Genomic DNA, 22,806 nt, shown 5'->3' on the forward strand with positions numbered 1-22,806 from the left:
AAACTGTAATTTTTTTTGAAGAATCAACAAGCGGGACACAATCATGAAGTGGAACAAAATTTATTGGATATTTCAAACTATTTTAACAAATAAAAAACTGAAAAATTGGGCATGCAAAATTATTCAGCCCCCTTAAGTTAATACCTTTTGCTGCGATTACAGCTGTAAGTCGCTTGGGGTATGTCTCTATCAGTTTTGCACATCGAGAGACTGAAATTTTTGCCCATTCCTCCTTGCAAAACAGCTCGAGCTTAGTGAGGTTGGATGGAGAGCGTTTGTGAACAGCATTTTCAGTTCTTTCCACAAATTCTCGATTGGATTCAGGTCTGGACTTTGACTTGGCCATTCTAAAACCTGGATATGTTTATTTGTGAACCATTCCATTGTAGATTTTGCTTTATGTTTTGGATCATTGTCTTGTTGGAAGGCAAATCTCTGTCCCAGTCTCAGGTCTTTTGCAGACTCTATCAGGTTTTCTTCCAGAATGGTCCTGTATTTGGCTCCATCCATCTTCCCATCAATTTTAACCATCTTCCCTGTCCCTGCTGAAGAAAAGCAGGCCCAAACCATGATGCTGCCACCACCATGTTTGACAGTGGGGATGGTGTGTTCAGGGTGATGAGCTGTGTTGCTTTTACGCCAAACATAACGTTTTGCATTGTTGCCAAAAAGTTCAATTTTGGTTTCATCTGACCAGAGCACCTTCTTCCACATGTTTGGTGTGTCTCCCAGGTGGCTTGTGGCAAACTTTAAACAACACTTTTTATGGATATCTTTAAGAAATGGCTTTCTTCTTGCCACTCTTCCATTAAGGCCAGATTTGTGCATTATATGATTGCTTGTTGTCCTATGGACAGAGTCTCCCACCTCAGCTGTAGATCTCTGCAGTTCAGCCAGAGTGATCATGGGCCTCTTGGCTGCATCTCTGATCAGTCTTCTCCTTGTATGAGCTGAAAGTTTAGAGGGACGGCCAGGTCTTCGTAGATTTGCAGTGGTCTGATACTCCTTCCATTTCAATATTATCGCTTGCACAGTGCTCCTTGGGATGTTTAAAGCTTGGGAAATCTTTTTGTATCCAAATCCGGCTTTAAACTTCTCCACAACAGTATCTCGGACCTGCCTGGTGTGTTCCTTGTTCTTCATGATGCTCTCTGCGCTTTAAACGGACCTCTGAGACTATCACAGTGCAGGTGCATTTATACAGAGACTTGATTACACACAGGTGGATTCTATTTATCATCATTGGTCATTTAGGTGAACATTGGATCATTCAGAGATCCTCACTGAACTTCTGGAGAGAGTTTGCTGCACTGAAAGTAAAGGGGCTGAATAATTTTGCACACCCAATTTTTCAGTTTTTTATTTGTTAAAAAAGTTTGATATATCCAATAAATGTTGTTCCACTTGTTGTTGATTCTTCACAAAAAATTACAGTTTTATATCTTTATGTTTAAAGCCTGAAATGTGGCAAAAGGTCGCAAAGGTCAAGGGGGCTGAATACTTTTGCAAGGCACTGTATGTATGTAGGTATGTATATATATATATATATATATATATATATATACACATACATATATACACGCACACTATGTTGTCAAAAGTATTGGGGCACCTGCCTTTACATGCACATGAACTTTAATGGCATCCCAGCCATCCCATCCAACATCTTAGTCCGTAGGGTTCAGTATTGAGTTGGCCCACCCTTTGCAGCTAAAAAAAAGCTTCAACTCTTCTGGGAAGGCTGTCCACAGGCTTTAGGAGTGTGTCTATGGGAATGTTTGACCATTCTTCCAGAAAGGGATTTGTGACATCAGGCACTGATGTTGGAGAGAAGGCCCAGCTCCCAGTTTCTGCTCTAATTCATCTCAAAGGTGTTCTATCTGGTTAAGGTCAGGACTTTGTGCAGGCAAATCAAGTTCCTCTACCCCAATCTCGCTCATCTTTGTCTTTATGGATCTTGCTTTGTGCACTGGTGAGCAATCAGGTTGGAACAGGAAGGGGCCACCCCCAAACTGTTCCCACTAAGTTTGGAGCATGGAATTGTCCAAAATGTCTTGGAATGCTGATATCTTAAGAGCTGGAATTAAGGGGCCAAACCCAACCCCTGAAAAACAACCCCACATCACAATCCCCCCTCCACCAACTGATTTGGACCAGTGAACAAACCAAGGTCCTTAAAGGCATGGATGAGCGAGTTTGGGGGTAGAGGAACTTTACTGGCCTGCATAGAGTCCGTAACCCGATAGAACACCTTTGGGATGTATTTGAGTGGAGACTGCAAGCCAGGCATTCTCATCCAACATCAGTGCCTGACTTTGCAAATGCGCTTCTGGAAGAATGGTCAAACATTCCCATAGACACACTCCTAAACCTTGTGGACAGCCTTCCCAGAAGCTTTGAAGCTGGTATAGCTGCAAAGGAATGGGCCCTCTCAATGTTGAACCCTACAGACTAAGACTGGGATGCCATTCAAGTTCATGTGCATGTAAAGTCCCAATACTTTTGAAAATATAGTGTGTGTGTGTGTATGTATATATATATATATATATATATATATATATACACACACACACACATTACATATACATAACAATTGGAAAACCATTGTTTGTGAGCAATGTGATAAACATGAGCCTGTGAGCACCATCTGGTCAGCTGAATCTCATCCAAAATGAGCCTTTGCAGGTCTCTACTACTCCCTTACAATAAGGCCATATTAGTAGAAATACATAGAGTGCCACATTAAAAAATTAAGGTATCTTTTGAATAACAGTTTCCACTTTATTTATGTTGTAACAAGCACCAATGTATTTTGTGTGTCTAAAATGCCCCCTTCATCAGGGCTGAAAAGAAATTGCAAAAGCGGAGCTGACTGAAGGAAGGACAGATTCGGAGAAGTCCTGTGTTTCCTGATGGTAAATTTAGAGGCTCTTATAACATTATTTGAACCATTCAGATAGATCCCGTGCCACCATTCAATTATTTTGTACTTAAAGAGGTTGTAAACCCCACATTTTTTTTTTTTTACAACCTGCAAGAGAAACACATAATGAGCTAGTATGCATCGCACACTAGCTCATTATGAAATACTTACCTCAGAACGAGCCCCCGCCGTGCCGCCCACTTACCTCTATGACGGGCGACATGCTGAGTAGGTTAGCTTACTTTTCTGTAACCGAGCCATAGACTATGAGGGACGGAGGGGTTCTGCAGTCCTTATAGCTTTATAGGCTCTGGCAGCAAATTTTAGTTTGAGAAAATGATGTTCTGCTACTAGTATGGCAAGCTGTGTACGGATCTGATATCAGGGAATTTGCACATGTTTCAGTGAGGTGTGTAGCTTCTAATACTTTATTAGAATGTAGAATGTAAGACCAGGGTTCACTTGTCCTCAAGGGGGAAAGTCCTACAGCAACCTGGCAGAGCAGTGCATTGTGGGGGAGGCAGGAAAGTGCAGCCCCCCTCTGTTAGAGCGGAGTTCCTGGAGGGAAGGAAAAGCTTCACTGTAGTCACCATCAATACAAACCATTACAGGTACTAGACAGTGGGATTAAGAGATACCTGCGTGGACCGACTCTAAACCACTTAACCCATAACAGCTGGAGGACAATAAGCATATGTCGGAAGATTGAGAGGAGCTTGGATAACTATACCTAATGCTCTTTTTGAGTGTTGTGGAGGTGAGCGGCCACTGCACTCAGTGTTGGATTGCGAGCTCACCGGGACACACTCACTTTGCTGTGTTTGAAAGTGTAAACCTCACCTGTAGATTGCACTGGAAGATATCACTTAATTTTGTGGCACCCTGCACTTTAATCACTGCATTGGACTGATATTAGCTTAAGAGCTATTTTTTGGACAATTTATGCACCTTTAGTTTGGCACTGCTGCACTTTTTGAGTCCGGTTTTGTGACACTCCATAACTGTTTACATCAACATTATCACCTCATGCTGTTATTTGCACATTTTTATATTGTTTATTGTTGTTCATCATCTGTATGAGGAAAAACGATTCACATATTATTTAGTTATTTGTTTTTTACTGCTAATCACTTGTGTTTGTATAGTAGCGCTTAGATCTGGATTCAGCAGATCGTTCACCATTGGATGACCATTTGAGAATATTTCATTTGACTTTTCTACTATCACTTTGATTTTCCTCATTCTCACATTTTTCTTTAGTCATCCACTAACACATTCATTTATTATCTGATCATTGTGATCTACAGCTTTTTGAGACCATTGGGTATTGGATATTGAAGGTTGATAGAGTGGTCCCCCTCATTTAGAGTTTAGCGCTGATTTTTTTTACTTTGAATGTCCAGTCGCCAGTCTTCTGGAATCCCGGCATCCGGCCATCTGATTGGCCGGAGTCGCGATGACGTCACTCCCGCGCACGCGCGTGGGAGCCGACAGTCACAGCACGGGACTCTGAAGGAACGGCACCAGCAGCCGTTCCTTCAGAGCGCATGCGCCAGTGACGTCACTGGCTGCATGTAAGGTAAATATCTCCTAAACGGTACATGTTTAGGAGATATTTACAGTACCTATAGATAAGCCTTATCATAGGCTTACCTATAGGTAAAAGTGTCAGAGGAGGGTTTACTTCCTCTTTAAAGCGAGACCGGCCATGCGAGTGTAATAAGTGATTCAAAATAGCTGCATTTGTATGCAGGTGGGGTGCAACACACACACAGTCCCAGTGTGATGAAATAACTTGTATTGAAATAATGCAAAGACAGTTCACAAATAATCCGGTGGGAAGTCAGGCCAACTGGGAACACTCACGGTTCCAACAGCGAGTACAGAGCAGGATTCAGCCGAACTGACTGAGCCTTTAGAAAGGGGCAGAATGCAACCTGACCGTCTTGTCCTCAAGCAGGTAGATGTCCAGAGAAGTTGAAAGCCCTACATTTTTCCTCCTCATTAGGAACCATTCCCTGCCATTAGTTCTGTCCCTAATCTACCAGTGCACAAAATGCGTGCCTTAAAAAGGATCTGTCTGACCCGAGATGGCTGCTGGAATGCTAGAGTCACATGGGGCTGCAGCATCCAATATAATAGCTTCCTAAGAAACCATAGAGGAACCATGATTCTCTTGACTTTCTTTCAAACTGCAGTGCCGCTGCGGAAGATCACCATCTGCAGTTGAGAAAGTAAACTGCACCTGTCTACATGTACTGTATATCACAATTATGCTGCAGAGAGGATGGATCGTATAGCTGCCATCTCAAGTCAATATGTACATGAAAAAAGGCATTCAAACCTCATTCAGATATAAGGTGACCATGTCCGTCTGTATTTCACTTCTCTGTATCAGTCTGTCCTGCAACTGTGAAAAAAAAAAAATAAATAACATATCTTAATATTCATATTATATTATTATAAAAAGGTTACAGTTTCCTGCCACTATTTGGTGATGGTGATGTGTTGGGTTAGTATTTGCCCTGGTGGCTGGATCAAAACTTTGAAATGAATCCTAAACTTACGTGTCAGCCTAATGAGCTTAGCAAAGTTAACTTTCAAACTTTCCCCCCTTCACAAAAATGTCCATCAGCATGCAGTGCTGCACAACCTTTGCACCTCTCGTATGACCTTACAATTATCTGCTTGAAAGAAAAAAAAAATTTGCCCTAAGATATCAGGGAAAAGTATTTTTTTTCCAGCAGGGTATTGTGGTAAATGAGGTGCGTGACGTCATTGGCGGCCAGCCTATTCCTTCTCCACTGAGCCACCAATGACATCATATTCCTCTTCTTGCATATGCTGTGTACCAGAATTTATTTACCAAAAATATGTAGCAGAATAAAAATTAGCCTAAACTGATAAAGAAATTAGATTTTTTAAATTTTTTTACTGGATGTGTTTTATAGCAGAAAGTAAAAAATATTGTTTTTTTTTTTTTTTTCTCAAAATTGTCGGTCTCTTTTTGTTTATAGCGCAAAAAATAAAAACTTCAGAGATGATCAAATACCACCAAAATAAAGTTCTATTTGTGGGAAAATAAAGACATCAATTTTATTTGGGTAAAACATCGCATGACCGGGCAATTGTCAGGTAAAGCAACGCAGTGTCGTTTTCCAAAAAATGGCCTGGTCATTAGGGGGTAAAACCTTGCAGAGTGGTTAATCACCATACTCAAGGAGTACTGCCAACAATATAAAGACAAGGTTTAGCTCATACAGAATTTAAATTGTCAATCTATATAAAAATAAAATATGGGGTAGATTTCCTTTTTCTTTTTGCTTTTCTCCTTTTTGGTGGCTGTTGTCATGTCACTCAACCCCTGGCTTATTATATCTCAAACAAATCAGATCTCTGAGTAGGAATATTCTTTAAATAAAGATTATTTTTGTAATAATATTTTTGAATTATGTATTGGAGACTATTCTATATATTATGCCTACTTACTCCAGTCACCATAACCAGACATAGTATGGAAAGTAAGTTGGTCATTAACTGGTTCTCGACCGCCTGTCGCCGATTTACTGCGGCTCTCCTGCTCAAACCGACGTAGACCTACGTCGGTCGCGCGCCTGCAACTAGGGGGCGAGCGCACACCACCAGCGGTGCGCTCCCGCCCCCACTCGGCAGCGGGGACTCCAATGCATGGGGCAGGCGGCTCTGATTGCCGCCTGACACCCGCGATCGTTCCCCGCTGAGAGAGAAGGACGGGTAGCTGTTGTAAACACAGCAGACCATTCTTCTCCCTGGAATGATCACAGAGCTCCTGTGATCCTGCTATAGAGGATCACAGGTCTCTGTGATCATTTCACAAGCAACGCATCAGTTAGGCGTCCGATCTGTCCGCCGCAATGTCGCAGTCCTGCAAAAAATCGCAGATCACCGCCATGACATAAATCTTTCCCATAGTTAGTAGAAGCGATAACGTTTACGCAAACCAATCAAAATACACTTATTGAGATTTTTTTTTTTTTTTTACCAAAAATATGTAGTAGAAACCAAATTGCCAAAAATGTTAAAAAATTTTGATTTTTAATTTTTTTTTTGAGAATGTTATATAACGGAAAGTGAAAAATATTGTATTGTTTTTTTTTTTTTTTTTTTTTTTTTAGAATTGTCGCTCTTTTTTTGTATATACCACCAAAAGAAAGCTCTATTTGTGGGGAAAAAAGGACATCAATTTTATTCGGGTATAGCGTCGCACAACCGTGCAATTATCCATTAAAGTAACACAGTGCCTGTTCATTAAGGGGGGAAATCTTCTGGTCCAGGAGTGGTTAAAAAGCACATTTCACAATTGTTTATGACCAAAGTTTTCCAAGTGTAGTATGTTTTACCATAGTCAAGAACATTTGGCCTGAGGACCAGGGTGGGTGGGGAGGGTATTATATCTTCCTTTCCTGCCTCGAGTGTCGATCTCCACCCATTGCTGAGAGAAGTGTATGTTTAGTACTTCAAATCTTTTATCATTACATAGGATTTATATAGCGCCGACAGTTTACGCAGAGCTTTACAACTTGAGGGTAGACAGTACAAATACAATACACTTTAAAGTGGAGTTCCGGGCACAGAAATGATTTTTTACTGAACATACCCCCGGGACAGTCAGGGCTAGCACATTCCACAATGGCTAGCCTCTGATCTGTCCCGGTTCGCACTTACCTTTTAGAAGAAATACTTACTTATAAAATTTCTTCCACAGCGTTTCCATCTCTGTTGTGGGCAGCTGAAGCCGGCGCGGTCCTCTTCTCTGTCTTCTTCCGCGTCTTCTTGTCCCAGAATGCACTGCACCAGCCCCTCTCGTCACTTCCGGTGCGGCGCCCGGAAATGACGAGCGGGGCCGGTGCCGTCGCATTGATTCCTGGGAGCTATGATGTTTAGCTACCAGGAATCATCGCGAGGCAGGAAGTGATGGGGTGAGCCGCGGCTCCGAGGGAGGAAGCAGTCAGAGGTGAGTATTTACGATCTTAAATAAAAAGGTGAGTAAACAAAAAAAATAAAAATAACTATCCAATTCCTTTTCAGGTGAGGTCTACCTAGCAGAGGGGCACAAAAAAAAAAATTGTTTTTGTGCCCGGAACTCCGCTTTAATACAGTGGGAATCAGAGGGGCCCTATTCATGCACAAAACACGTTGGCCCATTGCAGACTCCTTTTTTCTGTTATGTATTAATTAATCATAAAAATATCCTTTGCTCTGTACATCAAAAAACTAGTAACAATCTTATTTTACATATTTGTCAATGACTTATCAATTGTTTAAACAGGGGCTACTGTCTCTGGAGCACAGTGTGTCAAAATGACGACCAGGTCTCGCTGGTACTAGTGAAAGAATGACTGCAATAGGAAGAGAGCACAGGAAACCACCTAACTTGGAGCTGAAATTAGGTTTTTAGGTTTACCTCTTGTGCCCAATTTCTCTAAATGAAAAAGAAATGATCAAATTACAGTAAGTCATGGTAGCTAATCCACATGACTTTTCCCACAGACAAGGGCTTCTTTTGATCATTTCCAGGTACTATGGGTTACTGAAATCCACACTTAATTCTTAAGACTGCTGATTAAATTGTAGCACAGGCACACCCTGCACTTCCAAGAATAATAGGTATTCTCAACTAAGCAATCAATATTTCATTATTTTGTACATTTTAGTAAATCCTTTATGGAGGTGTGTAAGAAAATTGTACAACCCAGAGGAAATACATAAATGCATGGATAGGCCATACATATTCCTTGTAGGCAGATTCTCAGATAAAAAAATTATCCTAAGAACAGGAGAAGGAATGTAGTGATGGTAACCAATGAGCCACCACCATGCCCCACATTATTATAATTTGCTATCATACAGTGGGCAGAAACACTAACTTTTTTTTTACGTATACTAATAGAATATTTTTTGGTAGCCATCCTTACCTTCCTCACAGTACTCTTGATTGGAATGTATCCAGACAGCATCTTCACCTCTATAACAACCATATTAGTTATTTCTCTGGTTCCAGTGTAGCTATGAAAGTAAAAAAAGGGGGGGGCTAGAGTGAAATAATCTGTCATGCCTCTTAATACTTTAGGATAATTTATAGGTAAGAATTTTCCAACAGCAGTGTGAAGTGTGTGAAGTGATCTGATAACCTGGAGAGGAACCATTTATAGAAAAATACCAGGTTGAACTTTACACACTGGTTTCCTTTTTATAGAGCCCCCCCCCCCAGGTTCAGGGATCTCACTAAAAAGTCTGTGAGTTCCCGTCAGTATAAGTAGTGAGACAAAATCTTTCCAACAGTAACACAGAAACAAATACAGCTTCAGTTGAGTAAGTAAGAGTTAGACATTTTAGGAATGCTTTTTTATTGTACCATTCATCAACAAATTAGGATCATGTTATACCCCCAAGTTTTAAATGAGTCCCCGATGAATAATTGAAAACGGTTATAAAACTCACGCAGCATTGATGTTAATCTCAAAATTTTTCACTGGATCCCCCCGACACTCTATTTTTGAATGTGGTGTCACCTTTAATGAAAAGCTGGTGTCCCTTTTGGGTGGAGGAACATTGTATCTCAGGACTGCCTGTGAGGTAAGCAGAGAAAATTGAGTTTGAGAATGACTACAAACAAGATAAAAAATTTCAGATGGTTGATTTCCTCTTACCTGTACAAAAACACAGCCGTTTCCTGTGGCAGACACTGTGTAATCTCCAGTAACAGCCGGTAGCGATGCTCTCTGAAGGAGGAGGCGGTTGTTTTTGTCTACATGGAACTTCTCCAGAAATCCTGTACTTTCACTGACAGTCACAGTCACATCGCCCTTATCACTAAATGTCAGTTCTGAATACTTGGCCAGAGCTTGTAGAGCCACAACTGTGTCCTATATAGAACAAGAAAATGTTTGTAAAGGCCTTCATCTACTAATCAATGCCTTCTTCTAATGAGGTTCCAGATTTTGGATTGTGTTCCGTTTCTGCAACTAACATATTGTTTCTAAACAAAGGCCACCCTTTTTTTAACATTTGGTCTTTAAGAAAAATCCATCACTTTGGACATTTAGAGCAAAGTTATGGGTTCACTTGAAAGCCTACCCACCCACTGATACTCACCTTCACAGTGATCCCCTACCATTTTGTTTATCTGACAAAGCCTTTGACTGACATATAGTTTACACAAGGATTAGACTTAGGGCTATGAACAGATGAACAGATGAAAAAAAAAAAAAAAAAAACAGGGGTGAGCATAGATAGAGAGTATTAGTGGGGAGTGGGTAAAAGTGACCTATCAAGAGAATTTTTCCCTAACCCTAAATGGACAAAGTGACTGTAAAAATAATACAATGAACAACATACCGTATAGAAACTCCCCCACTAATCCTGACACCACCATGAAATCCCATCTCCATTTTCCCAGGCTTTCTTATTGTTCACTCAGCTTTATGGCAAACAATGGTGCTGCCAGACCACTGATGGGTTCTTAATACTGTATATTCCTATGAAAGATCAATTTTCACACTTGTAGATGTGTTTATCTGGATACAAAGCCCCACCAGTAATTTTTTAGGATGTCAGAAGTTTTAAGTTTTACCTATTTCCGTTTACATTTTTATCTTAGGTTTTCGGTGCATACAGTAGTACAGGCTTTAATATGCATACGTTCTGATGCAAGGGGCAGCAAAAAAATGTACTAAAGGAACATAGGTTGCCATGGATATTCATCTGTTCCTTGCTTTCTTAATGCTCTGTTCAAAGCCAGGAACAGAAGGATATACTTTGCACTTCAGGGTATGAAGAAGTATGTGACTCACCCACTGCGGTAGCTAAGACACCATGACTTGTAGCCATGTAGGACTTTCCTTTTACTCCTTTTGAACATGAAAGTGAGGTAGTCATATATGTGATCTGCTAAGGTCGGTTTTAACCAAGCAGGGGCACATTTCAAATCTGGCTCTGACCATGGCTTTGCTGGGGTTGTAAAGATGGGCCATCTGGGTGTTAAAATGTATTTTCTTGCAGTCACTGAGACATTTAACTAGTTATGTCAGTGATTTAATCTACAAGAGTTCAGCCATAATGGTGTAGTTATGTTTTGGTGGACTTGATATTAAGTGAAAATGGTAATGAGATATGTAATGCACTGGAATGCTATCAGTCACCTGTGTAGATGAGAAGCCTCCATAGGGATTCTGCTGTTTGCTCAGCCAGTTCACAATCTCCGTAGCTTTGCCCAGGTCAGGTTTAGGACCAGAAAGTAGAGCCAGGAGTACATAGGCATTCATTTCCACCTCAGCAGAGGGGGCTCTGTACCAGTATGAATCTTGAACGGGAGGAGCAGTATCCCGTGCCCAGTGGAGCTGTCCATCTGTAAATACAAAGACACCACATAAGTACACTATGATCTTGTCTTTCTCTAACAACTGAACTTAGCACCTTACTATAAGTGGTGCAGTATCTCTGAGAATTTAGTTTGGCATCAGCCAGGACAAAAGGAGACACTACAACTGGCATTTAATGAAAATTCTGCAACATCAAAGCTAGAGCTGGGTTTGACAAGTATACCTAATTAATTAGGCAATTCTCCAACCCCCCCCCCCCCCTTACCCACTCATATGGCTCAGTCCAAGGTTTTAGTGAGAGAAGGTCTGAAAATAGACATCAATTCTCTCAAACCAAAATTCACTGCTAATTATTTGTCAAACACTATATGGCCAACATTTTGGTGACACTTGACCATCACATTTATAGTATATGAGTTTATTGTACATCCCATGACACAACTATGAGTATTAATAGGGGTGGGCAGCCTCTTTGTGGCTATATCATCCTTTGTTCCTCTGTGATATTTTGAAGTGTAACCTAAAATGCACAATAGGAGAAATCCTTTAGGAATAGTGGGAAGAACACAGGTTATGGAGAATTTCTGTGGGAATTTGTTCCTATTCAGCCAAAAGAGCATTGCTGAAGTCAAATATTGATGCTGGACAAGGAAACCTGGCATTCTATCAGATTTGCAATCCCTCCCAAAGGTGTTCAGTATGGCTGAGGTCAGTGCTCTGTGCAGGTCACTTGAGTGCCTCCACTAAAATTATTAAGCCATGTCTTAAAGGACCTAGTTGTGTATACTGGGGAACAGCCATGTTGGAACAGAAAAGAGCCTTCCAAAAACTGTTGCCATAGGTTTGAAAGTGCACAGTTGTTTAAAATATCTTTATACTGTATGGTTTAGCTTTGACAGTAATCATTACTGGAATTGCCTAAACTCCAGTAATTTGGAGGGATGTCCACATACATTTAACCATATATCATATAATATTGAAAAGAAAGGGGTGCGCTGATTAGGTGAAAGGCTGCAACCAGATGATAGGACGTGTATATGTTTAAAAGTGATGGTGCGCTTTTCTTGAATGTGAAAAATCATATATTAAACAATATATATCAAAATTGGGAAAAAACCAAATCAAAGTCACAGTGATAGGTGAATGGGTGTAAAATAAACAAACAAAATGGTCAAATAACATTCGATGTGACTTTCCAAATAAACATTAAAATAAAAGTCCATTGAATAATGTGATCCAAAATGTGAAAAAATGGTGAAGAAAGTCCAATTAAAAATCAAGGTGATGATGTAGTGTTCCCTCCACCGGGTGAAATGCCTCCTTACCTGGCGGAAAGAAGGTAAGTGCCTGATAATGATATTCTAATATGGAAACCGGTGCTCTATTTCCACCTGCACACGTGCAAGGTCACCCAGGTGATAAATAAATACAAGCCTCTTACCAGATGTAAGAGACAATCAAGCCTCTAAATATCCTGATCATGAGGATGCTTCTTTAACACCATGGATGGATGAAATCATTCGCACTTTCTTCCCTCTGTATATACCAACATGTGTCTCCTATCCTTTTGGGGTGATGGACTCCCCGCGATGTTCCAACGTACATAAAAGAATGGATGGGACTAATAGTGCATTACCTTTTGTATGCAATTTATTGATATACAGATTTGCACTTACAGTTAGGTTGAAAGTTCGGGCAGAAAATCAATTATTGACAGGCTGAGGATCTCTAGGTGCATCGGGTCCGGCTGCAGCACGGACCGCCGATGACGTCATTGCGTCATCGGCGGTCCGTGCTGCAGCCGGACCCGATGCACCTAGAGATCCTCAGCCTGTCAATAATTGATTTTCTGCCCGAACTTTCAACCTAACTGTAAGTGCAAATCTGTATATCAATAAATTGCATACAAAAGGTAATGCACTATTAGTCCCATCCATTCTTTTATGTACGTTGGAACATCGCGGGGAGTCCATCACCCCAAAAGGATAGGAGACACATGTTGGTATATACAGAGGGAAGAAAGTGCGAATGATTTCATCCATCCATGGTGTTAAAGAAGCATCCTCATGATCAGGATATTTAGAGGCTTGATTGTCTCTTACATCTGGTAAGAGGCTTGTATTTATTTATCACCTGGGTGACCTTGCATGTGTGCAGGTGGAAATAGAGCACCGGTTTCCATATTAGAATATCATTATCAGGCACTTACCTTCTTTCCGCCAGGTAAGGAGGCATTTCACCCGGTGGAGGGAACACTACATCATCACCTTGATTTTTAATTGGACTTTCTTCACCATTTTTTCACATTTTGGATCACATTATTCAATGGACTTTTATTTTAATGTTTATTTGGAAAGTCACATCGAATGTTATTTGACCATTTTGTTTGTTTATTTTACACCCATTCACCTATCACTGTGACTTTGATTTGGTTTTTTAAACATATATCATATAATAAATGTTTGGTTTCACCAGTACCTATAGTATTTTAAATTTTTTGAAGCGTATAAACATAAATAATATATAATCGGCTTAAACCCAACTTTTAATAGGCTTTCCACTTACAGGGTAATTTATTTTTTATCTGATCCTTTCCCCCTTTTATTAATCAGTGCACTCACTGTTTTAGTCCCAACAGAAGAGGGGTGCAAAGAAGGATTTCAATTGAATATATTACATTTTAAAAATGATCTTAAAAATGTTCAGTTAAAGTATACATTGACTTCTGCCTAGAATAATTTTAGTAAATCTTTTCCTCACCTTCTCGTATAACTTTTTCTTCCAGTTTGTCCAATATAGCTTCCCTGAGTTCTGTCTCTTTGCATAGCGTAAAGGTGTAGGCCAGCAGGGCCAGAGTGTATACATTGGTCACATCCACAACAGCCTTCCGCAGACAGAACACTGCATCTTTGACCAGAGGATCCTAGAAATAAATACATTGACTAAGCATTTCCTCATTTAAAATTGGGAAGAGTAATCAAGAGGATAAAGATGCATGATGATGTGATGGATATGACTAAAATCTGCAATTTGGTAAATACATTTTAAATAGAACTGCAGCCAAAACGTTTTTCTCAGTTTAAAAATAATGTCATCTGTGTCTCTTCTTGGGAAACCTTCCTATAACTTACTCCCTTTGACACCCAAGGCAATACTATGAATTGACCTTCTTGTTTACCCTCCCTGAAATGATTTTCCATACAGACCAATGGTGACTGTAATGGTGGCATTCATTCCCTATTGAAATCTGCTTCAAAATGTGTGTAGAAGGCAATCCAGAGAGGGGCTAGGAATAATTCAGCTCACAAACCTGGATTTTTAAGGGACACATAGTGAGGGGATAGTGATACAGACAATAATAAAAATCTGAAAGAGGTGCTAACTATTCCCCTTTCTATACAAAACCAAAAAAAAGAGATCTGGCTGAATACCACTTAGGGGGGATCATTGACCATCATTCAGGGACTTCTTGTTTTTGGCTTATTGGCCCTCAATATAGAAGGAGGAGTTATATAAATCATATGGGAAATTTGTTCATGTTGTTAAAATGTGACCATGTTGTTGTTGACAAGCCTGTCTCCTGTCATCCAGTGGAGCTGTGAAGCCCAGCACCCTAGCAATTAACCAGCGGGAAGTTATTTAGTGGCGGTAGAAATACCACTACTAAAAGAATGACTTCCAGGTTCAGCAGCTGAAAGTTTAGCAGGTGGGGGAACTGGCCGAAACTGGCTATTTAGTTTACCCATTTGGTAAACGGATTGCGTTGAACTCATAGTCGACAAAAATTGGAGATCATCCCTAATTTCCATCCACATATTTTGTCAATATGTATAGTACTTTCTACTCTACCCCACTAAAAGTCATATCAGATATCCTGCTTAGGCATAAATCGATTATATAAAACAACATAGATGGGAGCTGCTACAAGCCCAGTCACTCATGCCTCGACGGTGACATGTTACAATCTAACAATAACTGCAATGAAACACCAGTGGCCAACTATACACACATTCTAACAACACCTACTATTAAACAATTGGTTGAAAAAAAGGTGTTATGCTTGGAAATAATTTAGCATGATCCCTTTTTCTCTTGGATAGGTACAACATATACTGGAATGTACTAATATTTTTAAATGTTGATGATCACTTACTTCCAGAGATACACCGGCCTCTATCAGAGCCATTGTCACATAGGCAGAAAGGGAGACATCATCTTTTGCTCCTCCCTGTAAAAAAGACCAATGGTTATGTCTAACATGTATGGACTGAAACTTTGCTGAACAGGTTTAAGGAAAAGAACAATGAAGAAGAAATACTTTTTATTTTATTTAGGAATGAACACACTCCCAAGAAGTTGTACAGTCTTTGTTTCAATCATAACACTGAGTTTGTATCCTTATAAATTATTTTTTTAGTTGATTGTAGGGATGGGCCGAATACCCCCCTGTTCGGTTCGCACCAGAACATCTTGAACAGGGAAAAAGTTCTAGTGAACATGCAAACTCTATTAAAGTCTATGGGACAGGAACATATAAAATCAAAAGTCATTATTGAAAAAGGCTTATATGCAAGTTATTGCCATAAAAAGTGTATGGGGGGCTGGGTAGTGCCCTGGGGGACATGTATCAATGCTAATTTTTATTTTTCTAAAACAATTGTTTTTAAAGGAGCAGTGATTTTAATGACGCTTAAATGAAACCATAAAAGTGAAAAATTCCTGTACACTGTATGGAGCCTGCTGCAGCAATACTGACAATTCTAAAGGAAAAAATGTAGTGCAATACAGATAAAAAAAATGAAAAAACGGCCCAGGGTTTCCCCTTACAATCCATACCAGAGCCTTATCCGAGCATGCAGCCTTGCAGGTCAGGAAAGGAGGAGACAAGCAAGCGCCCCCCCCCCCCCCCTCCTGAACCATACCAGGCCACATAGTTACATAGTTTGTGAGGTTAAAAAAAGACATCAATCCATCCAGTTCAACCTATGATGTGTGTGTGTGTTTGCTGTTAACCGTACATTGTATATCCCTTTATGTTGTGGTCTTTAAGGTGCCCATCTAATAGTTCTTTGAAACTATCGATGCTCCCTGCCGATAGTACTGCTTGGGGAAGATTACGTATTTTAAGGTTAAACCGTTTTCCCTCTAGTTTTAGTGAGTGGCCACGTGTGTCTTATTGTATTCCCTTTCTCTGAAAAGTTTGTTCCTTATGCTAGGGTCACAAGTACAATATTTGTACATTGATATCATATCCCTTCTCAAGCATCTCTTCTCCAGAGAGAATAAGTTCAATGCCTGTAATCTTTCCTCATAGCTGATGTCCTCCATTCCCCTAATTATTTTTGTTGCCCTTCTCTGGACTCTCTCCAGTTCCAGCACATCCTTTCTGAGGACCGGTGCCCAGAACTGGATGGAATACTCCAGATGTGGCCCGACTAGAGTCCGGCCACATGCCCTCAACATGGGGGGGTAGGTACTTTGGGGTAGGGGGGGACAAGGGATAAGGACCTCTTCCTGACAACCCCGGTCTGTGGTTGTCGGGGTCTGTGGGTGAGGGCCTTATCGGAATCTGGAAGCCCCCTTTAACAAGGGGCCCCCAGTTCCCGGCCCTCCCCTATGTGAACGGGTTTTGGTTACATCGTACCCCTACCCATTCAACAAAAAAGTGTAAAAACATAAAAACCACAGGAAACTGTTTTTCACAAGTCAATCACGACTCCCACCAAACTAAAAAATAGAAAAATTGCAAAAAAAAAGCTTTGCCTCCTAAGAGGCTACTCGCTGTATGCCCGCTCTTCAGCATTGACAGTTCTTTTATAGGCAAGGGGCGGGGCAACCTTACCCGATGGCACTGCCCCCTTCTGATGTCAGTTGAATGTGGGGTCCACCCCATAATGCATACCAGGCCCTTATCCGGGCATGCAGCCTGGCAGGTCATGGGAGGCGACGAGCGAGCCCCCCCTCCTGAACAATACCAGGCCACATGCCCTCAACATGGGGCGGGTACTCTGGGAAAGGGAGGATGTGCCCCACCCACCCCAGAGAACCTTGTCTCCATGTTGATGGGCACAAGGGCCTCTTCCCTGGGCTGTGGTTGTCGAGTCTGCAGTTTGGGGGTCTTATCGGAATCTGGAAGCCCCCTTTAACAAGGGGGCCCATAGATCCGCCCCCCCCCCATATGTGAATTGGTATCGGGTAGATCCTACCCCTACCTATTCACCAAAAAAATGTATGTAGCAATATTTCCAGGCATTGAGCCTGATGTGGGTCTGCCATTGTTACTGGAAACACTTCCAACACATTTAAGTTGAAAACCCAAGTGTGAGAATTGAAACAATGACCATTCCGACATCTTTGGTTTGAGTTGTTTATTTTATAATGGGGATGGGAGAAGGGAATGAGTGGGATACTCCTCTGGCTCAACTAGGTTTAACTGGGACACTTTGTAGAAAAATGCCTATTAGCGCTGTCTTGACGCCAGCTGAATTCCGACCAATGCTTCCTGGCGCTTTAAATACTGTTCTGCTGAAAGTGCTGAAACTTCGATTTTAACTCCTTGGTTAACTCAGAAGATCCAGGACTGTAATGATCCTTGACTCTTGACTCTTGACAAAGCCCCAAAGTCCTGTGTATGACTCCCTCCAGCCCTTCACTGACTGAGGTAGCTCCTTTTAACTGCTAGTACTGCTGCAACTCTTAACACTGCACACTTGACTCTTCAGGGCCCAACCGCTGGCGCCCCCTCTACACTTCCAGGGTCCTCTCACTAGGCAGCCCTCTTAACACTTCAGGGTCCTTTCACTAGGCAACCCCCTTGACACTTGCAGGCTCCAGGATCCCTGGGACCTTCCCCGGAGTGGTCCCCTCTACACTAGGCAGACCCCAGGGGCAGTTCACAGTACTCACAACCTTGGAAGGCTTTCCTGGAACTGAACCCCTCTTTCTCCACTGGTCCTTGGCACACTGGATCCTCTCTGCAGCTCAGCTCAGCTCTCCCTTCTATATTCTCAGGCAGCCATCCAAGACACCCGATCCTTTTGACAGGAGGAGAGACAGCCGTACTCTCTCTCCTGGGACTCTGCTTCCCGCCAAAGACGCTGCGGCATGCATTCCCTTTAAACTTATACCCACTCCCAGAATCCTCTGCGGCAGAATCTGCCTTCTGGGGTAGATACAGGCCTGAATGGGCCACTGATTGGGTTTCCTCCACTGCCCAATGAGAATCCTCTCATGGAGCCAGTGGGGAGACTCCCCTCTCAGTAGCCGCACCTGACAGACATGACAGTCCAGCTGAAAATCATGGCCCTGCTGTTAGGCAGCCAAAGCCCATTATGCTTTTACCTAGCACCTACCTTTGTAGGGTGCTTCATCTATAAAAAAAGAAACACACAAGACAGTTTTTGACAAGTCCTTTATTCAAAAATAAAAATAAAAAAATAGTGTCCCCTGATGTAAAGCCATCGTCAATCACACCGCCTGGTGCACCTGCTAACCCCCCAAAAAAAATCTCTGCTGTAGTTGAACGCTTCCTGCGGTCTGCCTATTTGCGGTTTGACAATTCTTATACAGGGAATGGGAGAGGCCACACCGGTGACATCACCGGGTGATCCCATCCCCTCGTGATGTCACAGACTGGTGCATGCTGGGTCGGTGACGTCATGAGGGTTGGGGCCACCAGGTGATGTCATCGGCGCGGACCTGCCCATTTCTTATATAAGAACTGTCAAACCGTGAATAGGCAGACCACGGGAAGCATTTAACAAGAGCTTTTTTTTTTTTTTTTTTTATTATTGATCCATGTCCCCCAGGGCAGTACCCAGACCCCCATACCACTTTTATGGCCAAATACTTGCATATAAGCCTTCAAAATGGGAACTTTTGATTTCTCCTGTTTAGCTCCCTTCAGTGGGGTTGGCTGTTCGGGTTAGAACATTTCCCCTGTTGAGAAGTTCAGCTGTGAACCGAACAGGTGGGTGTTTGACCCATCTCTACTTACAGCTAGTAAAAACCCAAAATTCAATGTCTCAGAAAGTTAGAATATTACATAGGAGCAATATAAAAAGAAGATTCTTAATACAGAAATGTTGGCTTACTGAAAAGTATGTCCATGTACAGTACAGTATGCACTCAATACTTGGTCGGGGCTCCTTTTGCATGAATTACTGCATCAATGCGGAGTGGCATTGAGGCGATCAGCCTGTGGCACTGCTAAGGTGTTATGGAAAACAAGGTTGATTTGATAGTAACCCCACAGAGAATCTGTGAGGTAGTGTCAAGAGGAAGATGAGAGACACCAGACCCAACAATGTAGACGAGCTGAAAGCTGCTATCAAAGCAACCTGGGCTTCCATAACACCTCAGCAGTAAGCCAACATTTCTGTATTAAAAATCCTTTTTTTTTATTGGTCTTACGTAATCTAATAATCATAATCACCATAAACATCAAAATTAAAAGAAAGAAATGCTGGAAATATATCACTCTGTGTGTAACACATCTATATAAAATATATGAGTTTCACTTTTTGATTTGAATTGCTGAAATAAATTAACTTTTTGAGGCTGTTTTAATTTTATGAGATGCACCTGTATACTTTAATAAACTGTTTAACTTATACAAAGACATTTTCTTACACTGCTGATAAGGATAGAATATATGGAAACTGATGTTATGAAATGTGATTGCAGGAAAAAAAATTATGATCCAAGCCAATAAAACATAAAAATCTGGACATAGAGGGTACTAAGTGGTTGATTTACTAAAGGCAAATAGACTGTGCAGTTGCTCCAGAGCTTAGTAAATGAGGTAAAGCTTCATTTGGCAAAGAATACCCACTCATGTGCAAGAAAAAAAAAACTGAATGTTTGTTTGCATGTGATTGGCTGATGGAAATCAGCAGAGCTTCTGCTCATTTACTACGCTCTGGAGCAACTGCACTTGCAGAGTGCAACTGCAATTTGCAAAGTGCACAATCTATTTTACTTTAGTAAGTCAACCCCTATGTCTTTATAATATAACCATGTCTATGATAAACATTATATCACAATTTGCATATGTCATTTTATAGGAATGATTTTAAAATTACCTGCATAGCAGTATTCAGTAGTCTTCCTACATTACGGAAGCAGCCAGTCTCTTTACGAATATTCTGAAGCCCGGCAAAAGATTGCTTTAAGTGACTCTCATCTATAAATATGTAGGGCCGCCCTTTGCTAAAGGACTTCACTACAAATGCAGTTAGCCTGTAGGATAGACCAAGAAATATATTTAGTAGACCTTTTATTAATAACCTAAGCTATTTATCACAATATACTTCCTAAAATACACTTAGGTTAAACTGACAAAATGGTGATTGAGGATCATAGGATGCCTCGGCATCGGTTGTAGTACCAGAGCCAATGATCATCCATGGCCAAGTGTACAGTACACATGGGGCAGTATTGCAGCAGCCATCAGCAGCAGCTCTGCTGTGAAGGATTTATTGCGGTCATCTCTCTACTTAGCATAGTTATTTTCTGTTTAAGCATTGCACTGCGGGAAGAGATTAGACAGCCATAGAGTTGAGCGGACACCTGGATGTCCATGTTCGGCGGGTTCGGCCGAACTTGAAAAAAAAGTCCGGGTCCGTGTCCCAGACTTTTTCCGAACTTTACCCGGACACCGAACCCCATTGAAGTCAATGGGGACCCCAACTTTCAGGCACTAAAATGGCTCTAAAACACCAATGGAAAGGGCTAGAGTGCTGCAAATGGCAGCAAAACGTAGTTAAGAGCATGGCAAGTGCTCTGCAAACAAATGTGGATAGGGAAATAACTTAAAACAACAAAAAAAAAAACAGAAACATAAAACTATTTTCTTCATCTGTGAAGGACGAGGCCCATATGGAGTAGGAGGGAGGTTGAGGTGGCGGTGGATGTGGCGGTGTAGGTGGAAGCGGCGGTGGAGGGGGACGAGGTAGCCAACACTGCTTTTTTTCAGTCATTTTAAATTAGGGTACACCCCAAAAGAGTGAGAAAGATCAAAAATATAACAATGGCTGGGTAAGGTCGGTAACCATCTCTATTATGCACAAGGTACGGAAAAGTCCTGTGGGATCCATGCCTGGTTCATTTTAATGAACGTGAGCTTGTCCACATTGTCTCTGGACAGGCGGCTGCGCTTATCTGTGATAACGCCCCCAGCCGTGCTAAATACACGTTCAGATAATACACTGGCTGCAGGGCACGCCAGCACCTCCAAGGCATAAAGGGCAAGCTCAGGCCATGTGCCCAATTTGGAGACCCAGAAGTTGAAGGGGGCAGACCCGTCATTCACTACATGTAGGCGTGTGCACACATACTGCTCCACCATGTTGGTGAAATGCTGCCTCCTGCTAAGACGTTCCATATGAGCTGCTGGTGCTGCTGTTTGTTGTGGCGTGCTGACAAAGCTTTTCCACATTTCGGCCATGCTAACCCTGCCTTCTGAGGTGCTGGCGGTGCCCTGGCTGCGTTGGCGACCTCTTCTTCCTCCTCTGCCTTGGCCTTGTGCTTCCACTGTGGCCCCGCTGTTAGGTGGGAATGCCAGCAGCATCGCGTCTACCAGCGTGTGCTTGTACTCGCGCATCTTGCGATCACGCTCCAGTGAGTGAATTAAGGACGGTACGTTGTCCTTGTAACGGGGATCCAGCAGCGTGGCCACCCAGTAATCAGCACAAGTTAGAATGTGGGCAACTCGGCGGTCGTTGTGGAGACACTGCAGCATGTAATCGCTCATGTGTGCCAGGCTGCCCAGAGGCAACGAAAGGCTGTCCTCTGTGGGAGGTGTATCGTCTGTGTCCTCTGTATCCCCCCAGCCACGCACCAGTGATGGCCATGAGCTGGCCTGGGTGCCACCCTGCTGTGAACATGGTTCCATCTCCTCCTCCATCTCCTACTCCTCATCCTCCTCATCCTCCAGAACTGTGCCCCTGCTGGACAATTGTGTCCCTGGCATTTGTGTGTGCAGGAACCCACCCTCGGAGCCCCTTGCGAATGACTGCCCTGAAAGCCTTGGAAATGTTACCTCTTCATCCTCCTCCTCCTCCTCCTCATCCTGTGCCACATCCTCTTCCATCATTGCCCGAATCGTTTTTTGAAGGAGGCATAGAAGTGGGATAGTTAAGCTGACAACGGCGTCATCGGCACTGGCCATGTTGGTGAAGTACTCAAAACAGCGCAACAAGGCACACAGGTCTCGCATGGAGGCCCAGTTATTGGTGGTGAAGTGGTGCTGTTCCGCAGAGCGACTCACGCGTGCGTGCTGCAGCTGAAACTCCACTATGGCCTGCTGCTGCTCGCACAGTCTTTCCAGCATGTGCAAGGTGGAGTTCCACCTTGTGGGCACGTCACATATGAGGCGGTGAGCGGGAAGGCCGAAGTTACGCTGCAGCGCTGACAGGCGAGCAGCAGCAGGGTGAGAACGCCGAAAGTGCGCACAGACGGCCCGCACTTTCTGCAGCAGCTCTGACATATCGGGGTAATTTTTAAGGAACCTCTGCACCACCA

The 22,806-nt window shown here is 42.3% G+C and overlaps 1 protein-coding gene across 1 annotated transcript in view; it reads right to left on the reverse strand.

Annotated features, from left to right (window-relative positions):
- Positions 1–22,806, reverse strand: part of LOC309564227 (alpha-1-inhibitor 3-like) — a 90,988-nt gene that overhangs the window by 10,125 nt on the left and 58,057 nt on the right. Inside the window, exons 6-13 of the mRNA XM_082268854.1 lie at positions 20,367–20,523; positions 15,437–15,511; positions 14,044–14,206; positions 11,104–11,309; positions 9,613–9,828; positions 9,404–9,531; positions 8,878–8,968; positions 5,268–5,333 (exon numbers count right to left, since the gene is read on the reverse strand). Of these exons, the coding sequence (XP_082124980.1) occupies positions 5,268–5,333; positions 8,878–8,968; positions 9,404–9,531; positions 9,613–9,828; positions 11,104–11,309; positions 14,044–14,206; positions 15,437–15,511; positions 20,367–20,523 (1,102 nt within the window). The remainder of the gene's footprint in view (positions 1–5,267; positions 5,334–8,877; positions 8,969–9,403; positions 9,532–9,612; positions 9,829–11,103; positions 11,310–14,043; positions 14,207–15,436; positions 15,512–20,366; positions 20,524–22,806) is intronic.

This window comes from Pelophylax lessonae (genome assembly GCF_965119305.1).
Source record: "Pelophylax lessonae genome assembly, chromosome: 9".
Lineage (NCBI taxonomy): Eukaryota > Metazoa > Chordata > Amphibia > Anura > Ranidae > Pelophylax > Pelophylax lessonae.